This window comes from Jaculus jaculus, chromosome 6 (assembly GCF_020740685.1).
Source record: "Jaculus jaculus isolate mJacJac1 chromosome 6, mJacJac1.mat.Y.cur, whole genome shotgun sequence".
Lineage (NCBI taxonomy): Eukaryota > Metazoa > Chordata > Mammalia > Rodentia > Dipodidae > Jaculus > Jaculus jaculus.
In genome coordinates, this window is record NC_059107.1 from 159,364,304 (window position 1) to 159,375,026 (window position 10,723).

General features: G+C 52.8%; 1 protein-coding gene and 1 non-coding gene across 5 annotated transcripts; both read right to left on the bottom strand.

Annotated features, from left to right (window-relative positions):
- Positions 1–654: 654 nt before the first annotated feature.
- Positions 655–8,562, bottom strand: LOC123461675 (cytochrome P450 2D20-like). Of its 4 annotated transcripts, none has more exons than XM_045153357.1 (10): positions 8,475–8,562; positions 5,222–5,435; positions 3,676–3,847; positions 3,294–3,446; positions 3,046–3,206; positions 2,530–2,706; positions 2,240–2,381; positions 1,836–2,023; positions 1,317–1,458; positions 655–1,164 (listed from the first exon to the last, which is right to left on the bottom strand). In XM_045153357.1, the coding sequence occupies exons 2-10, from the start codon at positions 5,408–5,410 to the stop codon at positions 932–934; spliced, it is 1,557 nt and encodes a 518-aa protein (XP_045009292.1). In that variant the 5' UTR covers positions 5,411–5,435; positions 8,475–8,562; the 3' UTR covers positions 655–931. The 4 variants fall into 4 exon arrangements, with proteins under 4 accessions (XP_045009292.1, XP_045009290.1, XP_045009291.1 ...); XM_045153355.1 differs by lacking the exon at positions 8,475–8,562 and adding an exon at positions 6,476–6,592 and having other exon boundaries at positions 656–1,164; positions 5,222–5,465; XM_045153356.1 differs by having other exon boundaries at positions 657–1,164; positions 5,222–5,465; positions 8,475–8,560.
- Positions 4,480–4,643, bottom strand: LOC123461996. The gene has a single exon (XR_006638034.1). It is a non-coding gene; the product is annotated as a U1 spliceosomal RNA (small nuclear RNA).
- Positions 8,563–10,723: the final 2,161 nt, after the last annotated feature.

The following is a 10,723-nucleotide window of genomic DNA, read 5'->3' on the forward strand; positions in this document are numbered from 1 at the left end:
GCTGGAAGCCCTGGTGCGCCCATTCTCTCTCTCTCCATCTATCTGTCTTTCTCTCTGTGTCTGTCGCTCTCAAATAAATAAATTAAAAAAAAAAAAAGAGAGAAGGGCTTACTGGGCAGTTTGATAAGCATAGTATATACATTTCGCCAGACAGCAGCAGACGTCACACCCCTAGGGCTCATGACTACCCCTGTTTTAAGTTTTCAGTATCAGGGATGTATTCTCTCCCATGGAGCAGGCCTCCAGTCCAATTGGAGGGCAGTTGGTTTCCACCATGACAGACATGCCACTATTGCACCCGTTGGCTCATTGGGCCTACCTGGCCAAATATAAGGATTGCAGTGTCCACTATCTCCACTGGTGGTATCTCTTTCTCTCATTGAACTACATGCAGAATGGCTTCTTCCAGCTTTCTGTCAGCTGGTCTACAGGGAGGAGGTTATCAGCTCAGTTCTAGCAGGAATTTTCTTTGATTTGTTTATTTGAGAGAGAAAGTGCATAAGCCAGGGCATCTAGCCACTGCAAACATATCCAGACACATGTACCTCCTTGTGCATCTGACTGATGTGGGGTCCTGGGGAATCAAACCTGGGTCTTTAGGCTTCGCAGGCAAATGCCTTAACTGCTAAGCCATCTCTCCAGCCCTCCGTGATAATTAGTTTATACATCAGCGCAGGAAGGTTGGCACTGAAGACTGATAGCAAGTGCTGCAGTGAAAGCAGGCTGTGGCGTCCTTCTCAAGGCGTAGTGTGCGACGCTGGCGGAGGCCATGAGACGGTCCAGTGCCTACAGAAGTGAGAGGACACAGGGACTGTGCTGTGGCACTAGCCGACACACAAGGACTCTCTCTGAACACAAGGACTACTGTTGGATCAGCACACCATGACCTCAAGACAATGCGGTTGTCCGCTCAGGAGAAATGAGGCAGTTGCTAAGGGCTGACTGTCGTTTGAGGACTCAGCACAGACAAGGGGGGAGGTCGGCCAAGAAACCAAACGGCAGCTTTATTATACACCAAGGTACAGGTAGAGGATATGTCTGGAACGAGTTTTCTCACTAGCGGGCCACAGCACAGAGCTGGTAGGGGTGTGGGATCGCTGGCAACGCAAAGATGGCACAGTCGCTGGGCCGGGGCTGTCCTGCGGGCACCGAGAAGCTGAAACGCTGCAGGAGGCAGGTGAAGAGGAGAAAGAGCTCCATGCGGGCCAGGGGCTCCCCGAGGCAGGCGCGGCGGCCTGCGGTGGAAGAGGGGCTCAGTCAGCCTGGGTCTGAGGCTTCCTGGGGGCGAGGCAGGGGTGCTGAGAGTCCACGGGTACCTGCTGAGAAGGGCATGAAGGCCTCCTGCTTCACGAAGCAGCCCTGGGCATCCAGGAAGTGCTCAGGGTGGAAGCGCAGGGGCTTCTCCCAGATGCTCTCATCCTTCAGCACCGAGGACAGGTTGGCGATGAGGGTGGTCCCCTGGAGGAGACGCACGAGGTGACCACGGACTGGCATGGAGAGACCAGGACCCTGGACACTAAGGACCCATAGCCAAACTCTAACTGGCACACATCTGGACATTCTTATGCAACCTTTAGTTCCAGAAACTTCTTAGCACCTTCAGCTATGCCATGCAGGGCCTTGTCACAAGGCCCTGTATGGGAGCACACCTCACCAACCCTTCCTTTAACTCCTTTTGGCCTGTCCGATTTTGTCATTCCGGGACCCTCTCTACTATGGGCAGTGGGTACATTGTACATGACCCAAGTTGATCCTGTCAGTATGCCCAGTGGATTTGGACTTTCCCACCTTTGCATTGGCAGAACTTATGCTGGGGTAGGAGGGCCCATGCCTACCTTGGGGATGAGGAAGCCCTGCACTTCAATGTCAGAAGATGTCATGTGAGGCAAATTCAGTGGGACAATGTCCGCAAAGCGCTGCACCTCGTGGATCACGGCGTTGGTGAAGGGCATGCGGGCCTGGTCTGCCATCTCTGGACTCCGCGCCTGTCCTATTACTTCATCGATCTCCTGCTGGACGCGGCCTGGAGGGACAGCGTCCCTCAGCAGACCAGTCCCAGGGATGCACCTTGATCCTCTCCTACCTCTGTGATAAGGCTGCGGCCACGGGAGGAGACGTCCTTCACTCTTGCTGGTGTCTGCCTAGGCCAGTGCTGGGAGCACAGGTGTCCTAACACGGTTGGGGACCCTGCCCCTGCCTTTCCTCCCTCCCCCTCCCTTCTGGCCCCGGCCAGGCTCACGCTGCACATCCGGGTGCAGGATCATGAGGAGCAGAGCCCAGGCCAGCGTGGTCGAGGTGGTCACCATCCCCGCAGAGAACAGGTCAGCCACCACCAGGCGCAGGTTCGCGTCATTGAAGCTGCTGTCGGGATTGCCCCTGGCCTGGGCCCACAGAGACACAGTGGAACAGAGGTGAAAAAATCACGATTTCTGGGTCTCCAGGTGATACACTGGCCCCTTCCTTACCCCTCAACACATAGACCACCACACCCCACAGCTCTAGACCCCATCTCTTGCAGTGGCCCCTCACCTTCTCCACCTCAGTCAGGAAGGCGTCAGTCAGGTCTCTGGGTGGCTGGTCGGGGTCTCGGGTCATCCTGTGTTCGCTCAGCAGACCATCCACCTGGCTCATGAAGGCCGTCAGCTTAGGAAAGACTTTGGCAGGAAGGCCCGGGATGCGCAGGAGCAGGGGGATGGCATTCAGCACCTGTGACCGCCAGAGAGGGCCTTGCTCAGTGTGCATCAGACCTGTCTATTCCTAGTGTGCTCCAGGATGGACGCAGGGCCTGTGTGCCTCTACCTATCACCTGCCCACTTCCCAATGCCAGCCTCCACTCCTTGGAGTTGTGGGTTACCAAAAGAACTGGTGCCTGGAAGTCTCACAGGCTCTCCCTCTGGAGCCCTTGACACACACGTAGCTCTCCCCTTCGTTTGTCTGAGCTTGTCTAGGTCTTGGCCTCTGTGGTCAGGATCCCCACCACCCCCACTTGCAGATCCTCCTCCTCAAGGACCCACAGCATGGAGCTGGTCCTCCCGAGCCTCATACCTCAGCAATGAAGCTCGTGTCCTCCCCTATAATTCCTTGCAACGTTTGGATCAATCTAGTGAAATGTGGGTCTTCAAATTCAAACCGACGGGCAAAAATGAGGGACGCAATCACATTGCATACTGATTTGTTCAGGAGGGTCTGGGGGTTGAAGGGGTGTCCTGGTCATGGAGAAGCAAGTCAGTATGTTGCTCCTAGCTCCCCGTCCAGCCCCCCAACCCTCGGTACCTCCCCAACACATCACCCACCAGCCTTGTCCATGAAGGCGGAGCAGAGGTAACCAGCCTCCTCAGTCACCCACTGTTCCAGAGACTTCTTGCCCAGACCGAAGTTGCGCAGCGTGGACAAAGAGAAGCGCCGCTGTTCCCGCCAGTCAGGCCCGTAGGGTGCCAGGATCACCCCTGAGGACATTGAGGGTGCCTGCTCTCACTCCCCTCCTCGGGCATAGTCCTCCCACGAGCCCCCGTCACCCCAAGACTCCTGCCACGCAGCAGCTCACAGGCCTCTGCAGTCTTCCTGGTTCTGCTCGACCACAGCCCACCCCAGTAGACCCTCTCCTTCCTCGGGTCACTGCCTCCCCAAGGACCTCGCTCATGCCACCTCTGCCTCCCACCACTGCCCTTTCTTTGCCTTTGGATTTGGGCCCATAGCCCAGGTGGTCGTAGATGGGCACTTGTGGCCGGTCTGCTGTGTTCTCTCCGCACTTCACCAGCGCCTCCCGCACGGCCTCCAGCCCATTGAGCACAACGACCGGTTTCCAGGCGAGCTGTAGGCTGAACACGTCCCCAAAGCGATGGCGCAGCTGCAGGAAATGGTCACAGCCCTTGTCAAGGGGAGGTTCCCCGAAGATTGTTAAGACTCCAGCTGTATTGTGTGGGTGTGTGTAGGGGTGGCTTTGGATGCACAGCACCTTTTTTCTTTTCTTTCTTTCTTTCTTTTTCTTTTTCTTTTCTTCTTTTATTTTTTTTTTTGAGACAAGCCCTACAGATTGCCTAACTTTTTTGTGTCGGGGTTGTGTTGGTGTTTTGACTTTTTGAGGTACAGTCTCACTCTACCCAGACTGACCTGGAATTCACTATGTTGTCTCAGGGTGGCCTCGAACTCATGGCTATTCTTCTACCTCTGCCTCCCTAGTGCTGATATTGAAGGTGTGTGTCACCATGCCCAGGTACCCTTTTGTTTATTTATTTATTTATTTATTTATTTTTTTAATGAGAGAGGTAGAGAGAGAGGGAATTGGAGTATACCATGGCTTCCAGCCCATGCGATAGAACTCCAACTCATGCGCCCACTCTTGAGCATGTGCAACCTTGCACGCTTGTTACGTTGGACCTGGAGAGTCGAACTTGAGTCCTTCGGCTCCACAAGCAAGCGCCTTAACCACTAAGGTATCTCTGTAGCCCAGGGCTTGTTTTTATTTTATTTTATTTTTTTCAGGGGAGAGCGCGAACGCAGTCCCCCACTACCACAAATTATGCAGTCGAGTTTCCCTCATTTGGGGAAATCGCAGGGGTCAGCATATCCAGAGTGTAATGGATAAGCCTCACCCTGGGAAATCCACCTTCGTGATCATGGTATCTCCCCTGCCAGTTAAGTATAGGGCATGTTTTTGAAGCCAGGGCCTCCCTAGTCTGAGATCTGGATTCTTGCGGCTGGAAGCCATGGTCGTTGTCACGCCCTCTAGGCTCAGTTAAGGGCTCACACTAGACATGCTCGTGACCCTGCTCTAGTCAGGAAAGCGCTGCTGGAGACCTGGGCTTCCCACCAAACACAGGGGCAAACTCAGGTTTCAGGGTCCTGGGAGCAGGAGCCCTGAGACCCCCCAGTGGTAAGTACTTTGTGCCGCCGTGCCCCTCTCTTCACCTGCCTTTCCCAACTGAAAGGCTGCGCTAGCTCTGTCCACCAACCCCCACTCCCAAGAACCTGCCCCTTGATAAGTCCAGTAAGAACGTGGGGCCTCTGTGACTTCTCCCGTCCTATCAGATCCCGAGCCTGCTGCCCCATCCTGCCCCACCCCTGGCCTTTGTCTTTGAAACTTGTCCTCAGGCCTCACAGTGCCCTGGCCCAGGAATTCCTCTCACTCGCTTCCTTTGGAGACCCCTGTCCAACCTGTGGCTTTAGCATCATCGTCTGTTGCTAGGGTAACATGAATTCTGCTATCCATCACATCCCTCACCTTGTAGAAGGAATATGGCAGGTTTTGGAAGTCCAATTGCAGCAGGTTGCCCAGCCCAGGCAGTGGCACCGGGCCTGGTGGGTAGCGGGCAGCCCAGCGTTGGCGCCGGTGCATCAGGTCCACCAGCAGCAGGAAGATGGCCGTGAAGATGGCCGCAGACCACAGCCCGTCCCCGACCAGCAGTCCCATGGCTGCTCGGCTGCTCCCTGGGCCTCTGTAAGAACACCTGTATCTGTCGCTGAAGCTGAGAAGGACACAGGTATCACACTTGGGCACTCACCTACCAGGGCAGTTCTATTCTGAGGTGATGCTGATCTTTATCCCCTGCCTTGAGCCAAGCTACTGTGTTGAATGAAACCAGAGGTAGGGGGAGTGTCCTGTGCAGGGGATGAGGGGTGCTGAGGGTCGGGCAGCAGTCCGTCACTGTGCTGGAGAATGGGAAGTAGACAGATATTAAAGGCCATGGTGACAGCCTGTGACCACGTATGGCCAGTCAGCAGCCCGTTCCTTGGCTGTCTTGCTGCCCACTGGGCTCCTCTGGGCACATGTGGCAGCCCTTACCACACCAGGACACAGGAGCAGATAGAACACTGTGATCACACCACAACACTGGAGCATTTTGGGCCATTTCCTGTTTTTTTTTTAACATTTTTATTTTTTATTTGAGAGAACAAGGGAGATAAGAGAGAGAGGCAGTAAAAGGACATGCCAGGGCCTCTAGCCCCTGCAAATGCATTCCACATGCATGTACAACCTTGTACATCTGGCTTACATGGGTCCTGGGGGATAAAACCAAGGTCCTTTGGCTTTGCAGGCAAGTGTTTAATTGCTAAGCCATCTCTCCAGCTGACTGGGCCATTTTAGGTTATCTTTGTTTTCTTTAAATTTCATTCACACTGATTGGGCCATTTTAAATGAGCCCTTTGTCTTCTGTCTTGAGCCAACCTTCTGTGAGGCCAGAAGGCATAGGACATGGCAGGGGGCAGAAGTAGAGGCATCTACAGAGGTCTTTGCCCCTCTTGTGCCCTCCAGTGCTTCCCAGGGTAGGGAGTAAAGTGACAGAATTGTCTCGACCCTTGCACGTCATACTCTGGAGCTTGGTCTGCACTGGGGAAGAGGCAGTAGAAAGAATGTCCCAGCCAAAGGATGGGGAGGAGTGCTTTGGAACGCTCTCTTCCAGACACCAAGTGGCCGTGGCCTTCCTGACCTCAGGTAGGACACAAGCAGTAACATAAAGTGCCCCATTTCCCTCACCATATCCTTTGTGAGGAGAACACAATCTTGTGCTTTGAGCGGTCTTTTTGACAGCAGAGATGAATTTCACAGGCCTTGTCTCTTGGCTCCCTCTCAGACAACTGAACAGAGTGAAAGTTTGGTGTCTTGTAGCTGTGGGAAAAGGTACTGGGACCCAACAGTCACAAAGCCACGACCTCTAATTCATCAGCCTCATGAAGTTGCCAACTGTGCTAAACAGCCCCGCTCTCTAGAGCTTAGAAATCCCTCAGCAGGGGCAGATTTGGCAAGCTTACAGCCACACACAAAGCATGCAGGCGGACGACCCACTTTGGTCACTGCCAACATGATCTTCTGAGGCAACTGGCCTCTGGGACACACTCCATTTCTCCCCTCTCCAAGCATTTGGTTCCGTGACATGCTTGCACATTCCATGTCTCTATTCTAGGAGTCCACGAACAGTTGTTTTCCAACCTGGCCAAGAGCCCGGGTGTGTATGACTCCTCCTCGACCCTACAGACCCTTCCTGCTGAAAACCTCCAAACCCTTTTGAGTCCTCAGGGCTGGGAATTACTTTCTTTCCTTGCCTATTCTCTCCTCTCCCCTCCGTCCCTCCCTTCCACTCCCTCCCTCCCTCCCTCCCTCCCTCCCTCTCTCTCTTTCTTTCTTTCTTGGTTTTTCACGGTAGGGTCTCACTCTAGTCCAGGCTGACCTGGAATTCATTATGTTGTCTCAGGCTGGCCTCGAACTCACAGCAATCCTCCTACCTCTGCCTTTCGAGTGCTGGGATTAAAGGCGTGCAGCACCATGCTGGGGATTGGGAGGTACTTTCAAATATCTCTGATAAGGCAGCATGGTAGCTCACACCTGTAATCCTAGCACTTGAGAGGTTGAGGCAGAAAGACTGCCTTGGGGTCAAGGGCAGCCTGAGCTACATGGTGAGTTTCAGGCTAGCCTGGGATATAGTGCAAGACTCTGTCTCAAAAAGGAAAAAAAGCAGCCAGGCATGGTAGTGCATGTCTTAATCCCAGCACTTGGGAGGCAGAGGTAGGAGGATCTCCACCAGTTCAAGGCCACCCTGAAAGTACATAGCGAATTCCAGGTCAGCCTGAGCTAGAGGGAAGCCTACCTCAAAACTATAACAGTAACACCCCCCCCCAAAAAAAAAACAGTACTCTAAGACTCTAGTGGACACATGCTCAGCTTTTCCAGAGGGAAATACCAGTACCTGCAGCTGACTTGGACAAGCATTAACAAAATGGGAAGGTTACAACCAAACCTTTAGCTGCGCCTTCTACCTGGTGGTCTGCGGAGCACTGTGACATCCCTGGCATGCTCTCTCAGAATTTATGCATGCTTCAATTTCCTCCGAAGAGCATTCCAGTTGAGGCAAACAGAGCTGACAGCCCGGTTCCACCCAACTTAGCTGAGCCCCAAGGCCTGAAGCGAGGCACAAGGCCAGCAGCCTTATGAGCCTAGGCCCCCAGAATACACAGGAGACAGACATGACGCTTGTGGGCCCCGGTCCCAGCCTCCACCCTGCTCACCCTGCTCAGGGGCCCTGCGTCCCCACGCGCCGCCCTTCCTGGGAAACACTCACAACTGGAGTCGGAGCCTGTGTGCGACCCCAGGCCTCTGCTCTTTACATGGGAGCCAGCTAGCTCTGGCCACGAATCTCAAACAAGAAACTGCTCAGGCCAGCCTATGTCCAACTTGCCCAGCGCCCCCGGCGTCCCGCCCCAGCAAAGCCTGGCTCACCAGGGCAGCCCAGAGCCCGCCACCTAATGGCTGGGCAGATGGCCCCAGAACCCTCGCTGGCACCATCAAGGTCACAGAAGCTCGGGTCTGTTTGCCTGGGTCCCCCTCTTCCTGTTCCCTTTCCTTGAGGAAACAGGGCCAGTCCTTTCTGTCACAGCTTCCCGGACAGAAAATACAAGGATGGGGAGCAGAGGGCCAGGGGCCAGGCTCCCCAGGGACACAGGAGGCAGCACTCTGCGCTGCCCACCAGGCTCCCCTTTACCTGTGAAGTCTGGGGACCAAGCTGGCTCAGGGAAGAGGAGTCTGCCTGAGCTCTGAGGAGCAGGAGGAATGGCTGAGAGAAGTGGGAGGAGGCGCTCCCAGGGAGGAGGGGCAGCTCTAAGGAGGAGGAGTCCCAGGGAGGAGGGGGGAAGGAGGCAGAGGAGCAGCCAGAGCAGCTCTGAGCAGGAAGCCCCAGCCCTGCCACTTTAGATCCTCCAGCAGTCCCCCGGGACTGTTAGTGTGACCACAGTCCCCTGGGACTTCCATTCAGCCTCCACTGCCAGAAAGCTCAGGGTCTTATTGCGGTCCACTGGTGTCTTTGGGGACACTCTGCAGATTGGGAGAACTTCAGTGAGAATTTCAAAAGTGATGGAGAGTAAACAAGGAGAAAATAATAGAAATATAAAAATGAGCCCAGGGGGGTGGTGGCGCACGCCTTTAATCCCAGCACTTGGGAGGCAGAGGTGGGAGGATCACCCTGAGCTCGAGGCCATCCTGAGAATACATAATGAATTCCAGGTCAGCCTGGGCTAGAGGGAGACCCTACCTCGAAAAGCCTATACATATTTTTATGTATTTATGAGCAGAGAAAGTAAGAAACAGAATATGAATGGGAATGCCAGGGCCCCTAGCTGCTGCAAATGAACTCCAGATGCATATGCCACTTTGTGCCTCTGGCTTTACTCGGTACTGGGGCATTGAAGCTCTGTTGGTAGGCTTTGCAAGTTAAGTTTTTTTAACTGCTGAACCGTCTTCTGAGTTCTGAGGCCCTCAAATAGTTTTCTTTTTTTTTTTTATAAAATATATTTTATTTATTTATTTGAGAGAGAGAGAAAGAGGAAGATAGAGAGTGAGAATCGGTGCCACCAGGACCTTCAGCTGCTGCAAACTCTAGATTCATGCACCACCTTATGTATCTGGCTTATGTGGGTCCTGGGGGATTTGAACCTGAGTCCTTTGGTTTGCAGACAAGGGCCTTAACTACTGTTTTTTTGTTTTTTTTTTTTTTTGGTTTGGTTTTTCATGGTAGGGTCTCTCTCTAGACCAGGATGACCTGGAATTCACCATGTAATCTCAGGCTAGCCTCAAATTCACAGTAATCCTTCTACCTTGGCCTCCTGAGTGCTGGGATTAAAGGCATGCGCCACTGTGCCTGGGAGAGGAGGCAGGGTAGAGTGGGCCCACCATGGCTTCTCGCCACTGCAAACGAAGTCCAGATGCATGCACCACTTTGTGCATCTAGCTTGACTTGGGTACTGGGGAATCAAACTCGCTTTGTTATGCTTTGTAGGCAAGTGCCTTAAGTGCTGAACAGTCTCCCCAGCTCTTCTTTGTTTTAAAATAATTTAATTTACTTAAGACAGAGAGAGACACAAAGAAAAAAAGGCAGAAGGAGAGGGGGAGAGAGAGAATGGGCATGCCAGGGTCTCTTGCCACTGTAAACGAACTCCAGGTGAATATATCATTTTGTGCATCTGGCTTTATGTGGGTACTGGGAACTTGAACCCAGGCTGTCAGGCTTTACAAAGTGTCTTTAACCGCTGAGCAATCCTTCCAGTCCCTGAAACACTTTTCTTTCTTTTTTCTTTTTTTGAGGTAGAGACTCTTTCTAGCTCAGGCTGACCTGGAATTCACTACGTGGTCTCAGGGTGGCCTCAAACTCACAGTAATCCTCCTACCTCTGTCCCACGAGTACTGGGATTAAAGGTGTGTGCCACCATGCCTGGCTACTTTTTGTTTTTACTTTTCAAAAAAATTTTTATTAACAACTTCTTCCATGATTATAAAAAATATCCCATGGTAATACCCTCCCTCCCTCCCCCCACTTTCCCATTTGAAACTCCATTCTCCATCACATCCTTTTCAATCAGTCTCTCTTTTATTTTGATGTCATGATCTTTTCCTCCTCTTATGATGGTCTTGTGTAGGTAGTGTCAGGCACTGAGTTAATGGATATCCAGGCCATTTTGTGTCTGGAGGAGCTCCTTGTAAGGAGTCCTACCCTTCCTTTAGCTCTTACATTCTTTCCACCACCTCTTCCACAATGGACCCTGAGCCTTGGAAGGTGTAATAGAGATATTGCAGGACTGAGCACTCCTGTCACTTCTTTCTAGAACCATGATGCCTTCTGAGTCATCCCAAGGTCACTGCCCTCTGCAAAGAGAAGATTCTCTAACCAAAAGTGAGAGTAGCATTAATATATAGGTATGAACATTACGAGAAGTGCTTACTGGGCAGTTTGATGTGCAT

Bases quoted from the DNA above. Each gene is read 5' to 3' on its own strand.
- LOC123461675 (XM_045153357.1), bottom strand. From the start codon at position 5,410: ATGGGACTGCTGGTCGGGGACGGGCTGTGGTCTGCGGCCATCTTCACG. The intron at 3,447-3,675 runs GCAAAGAAAGGG...CAATGTCCTCAG, and splicing joins CTATGGGCCCAAATCCAAAG to GGGTGATCCTGGCACCCTAC. The intron at 2,707-3,045 runs GTATGAGGCTCG...TGGCGGTCACAG, and splicing joins ACACGAGCTTCATTGCTGAG to GTGCTGAATGCCATCCCCCT.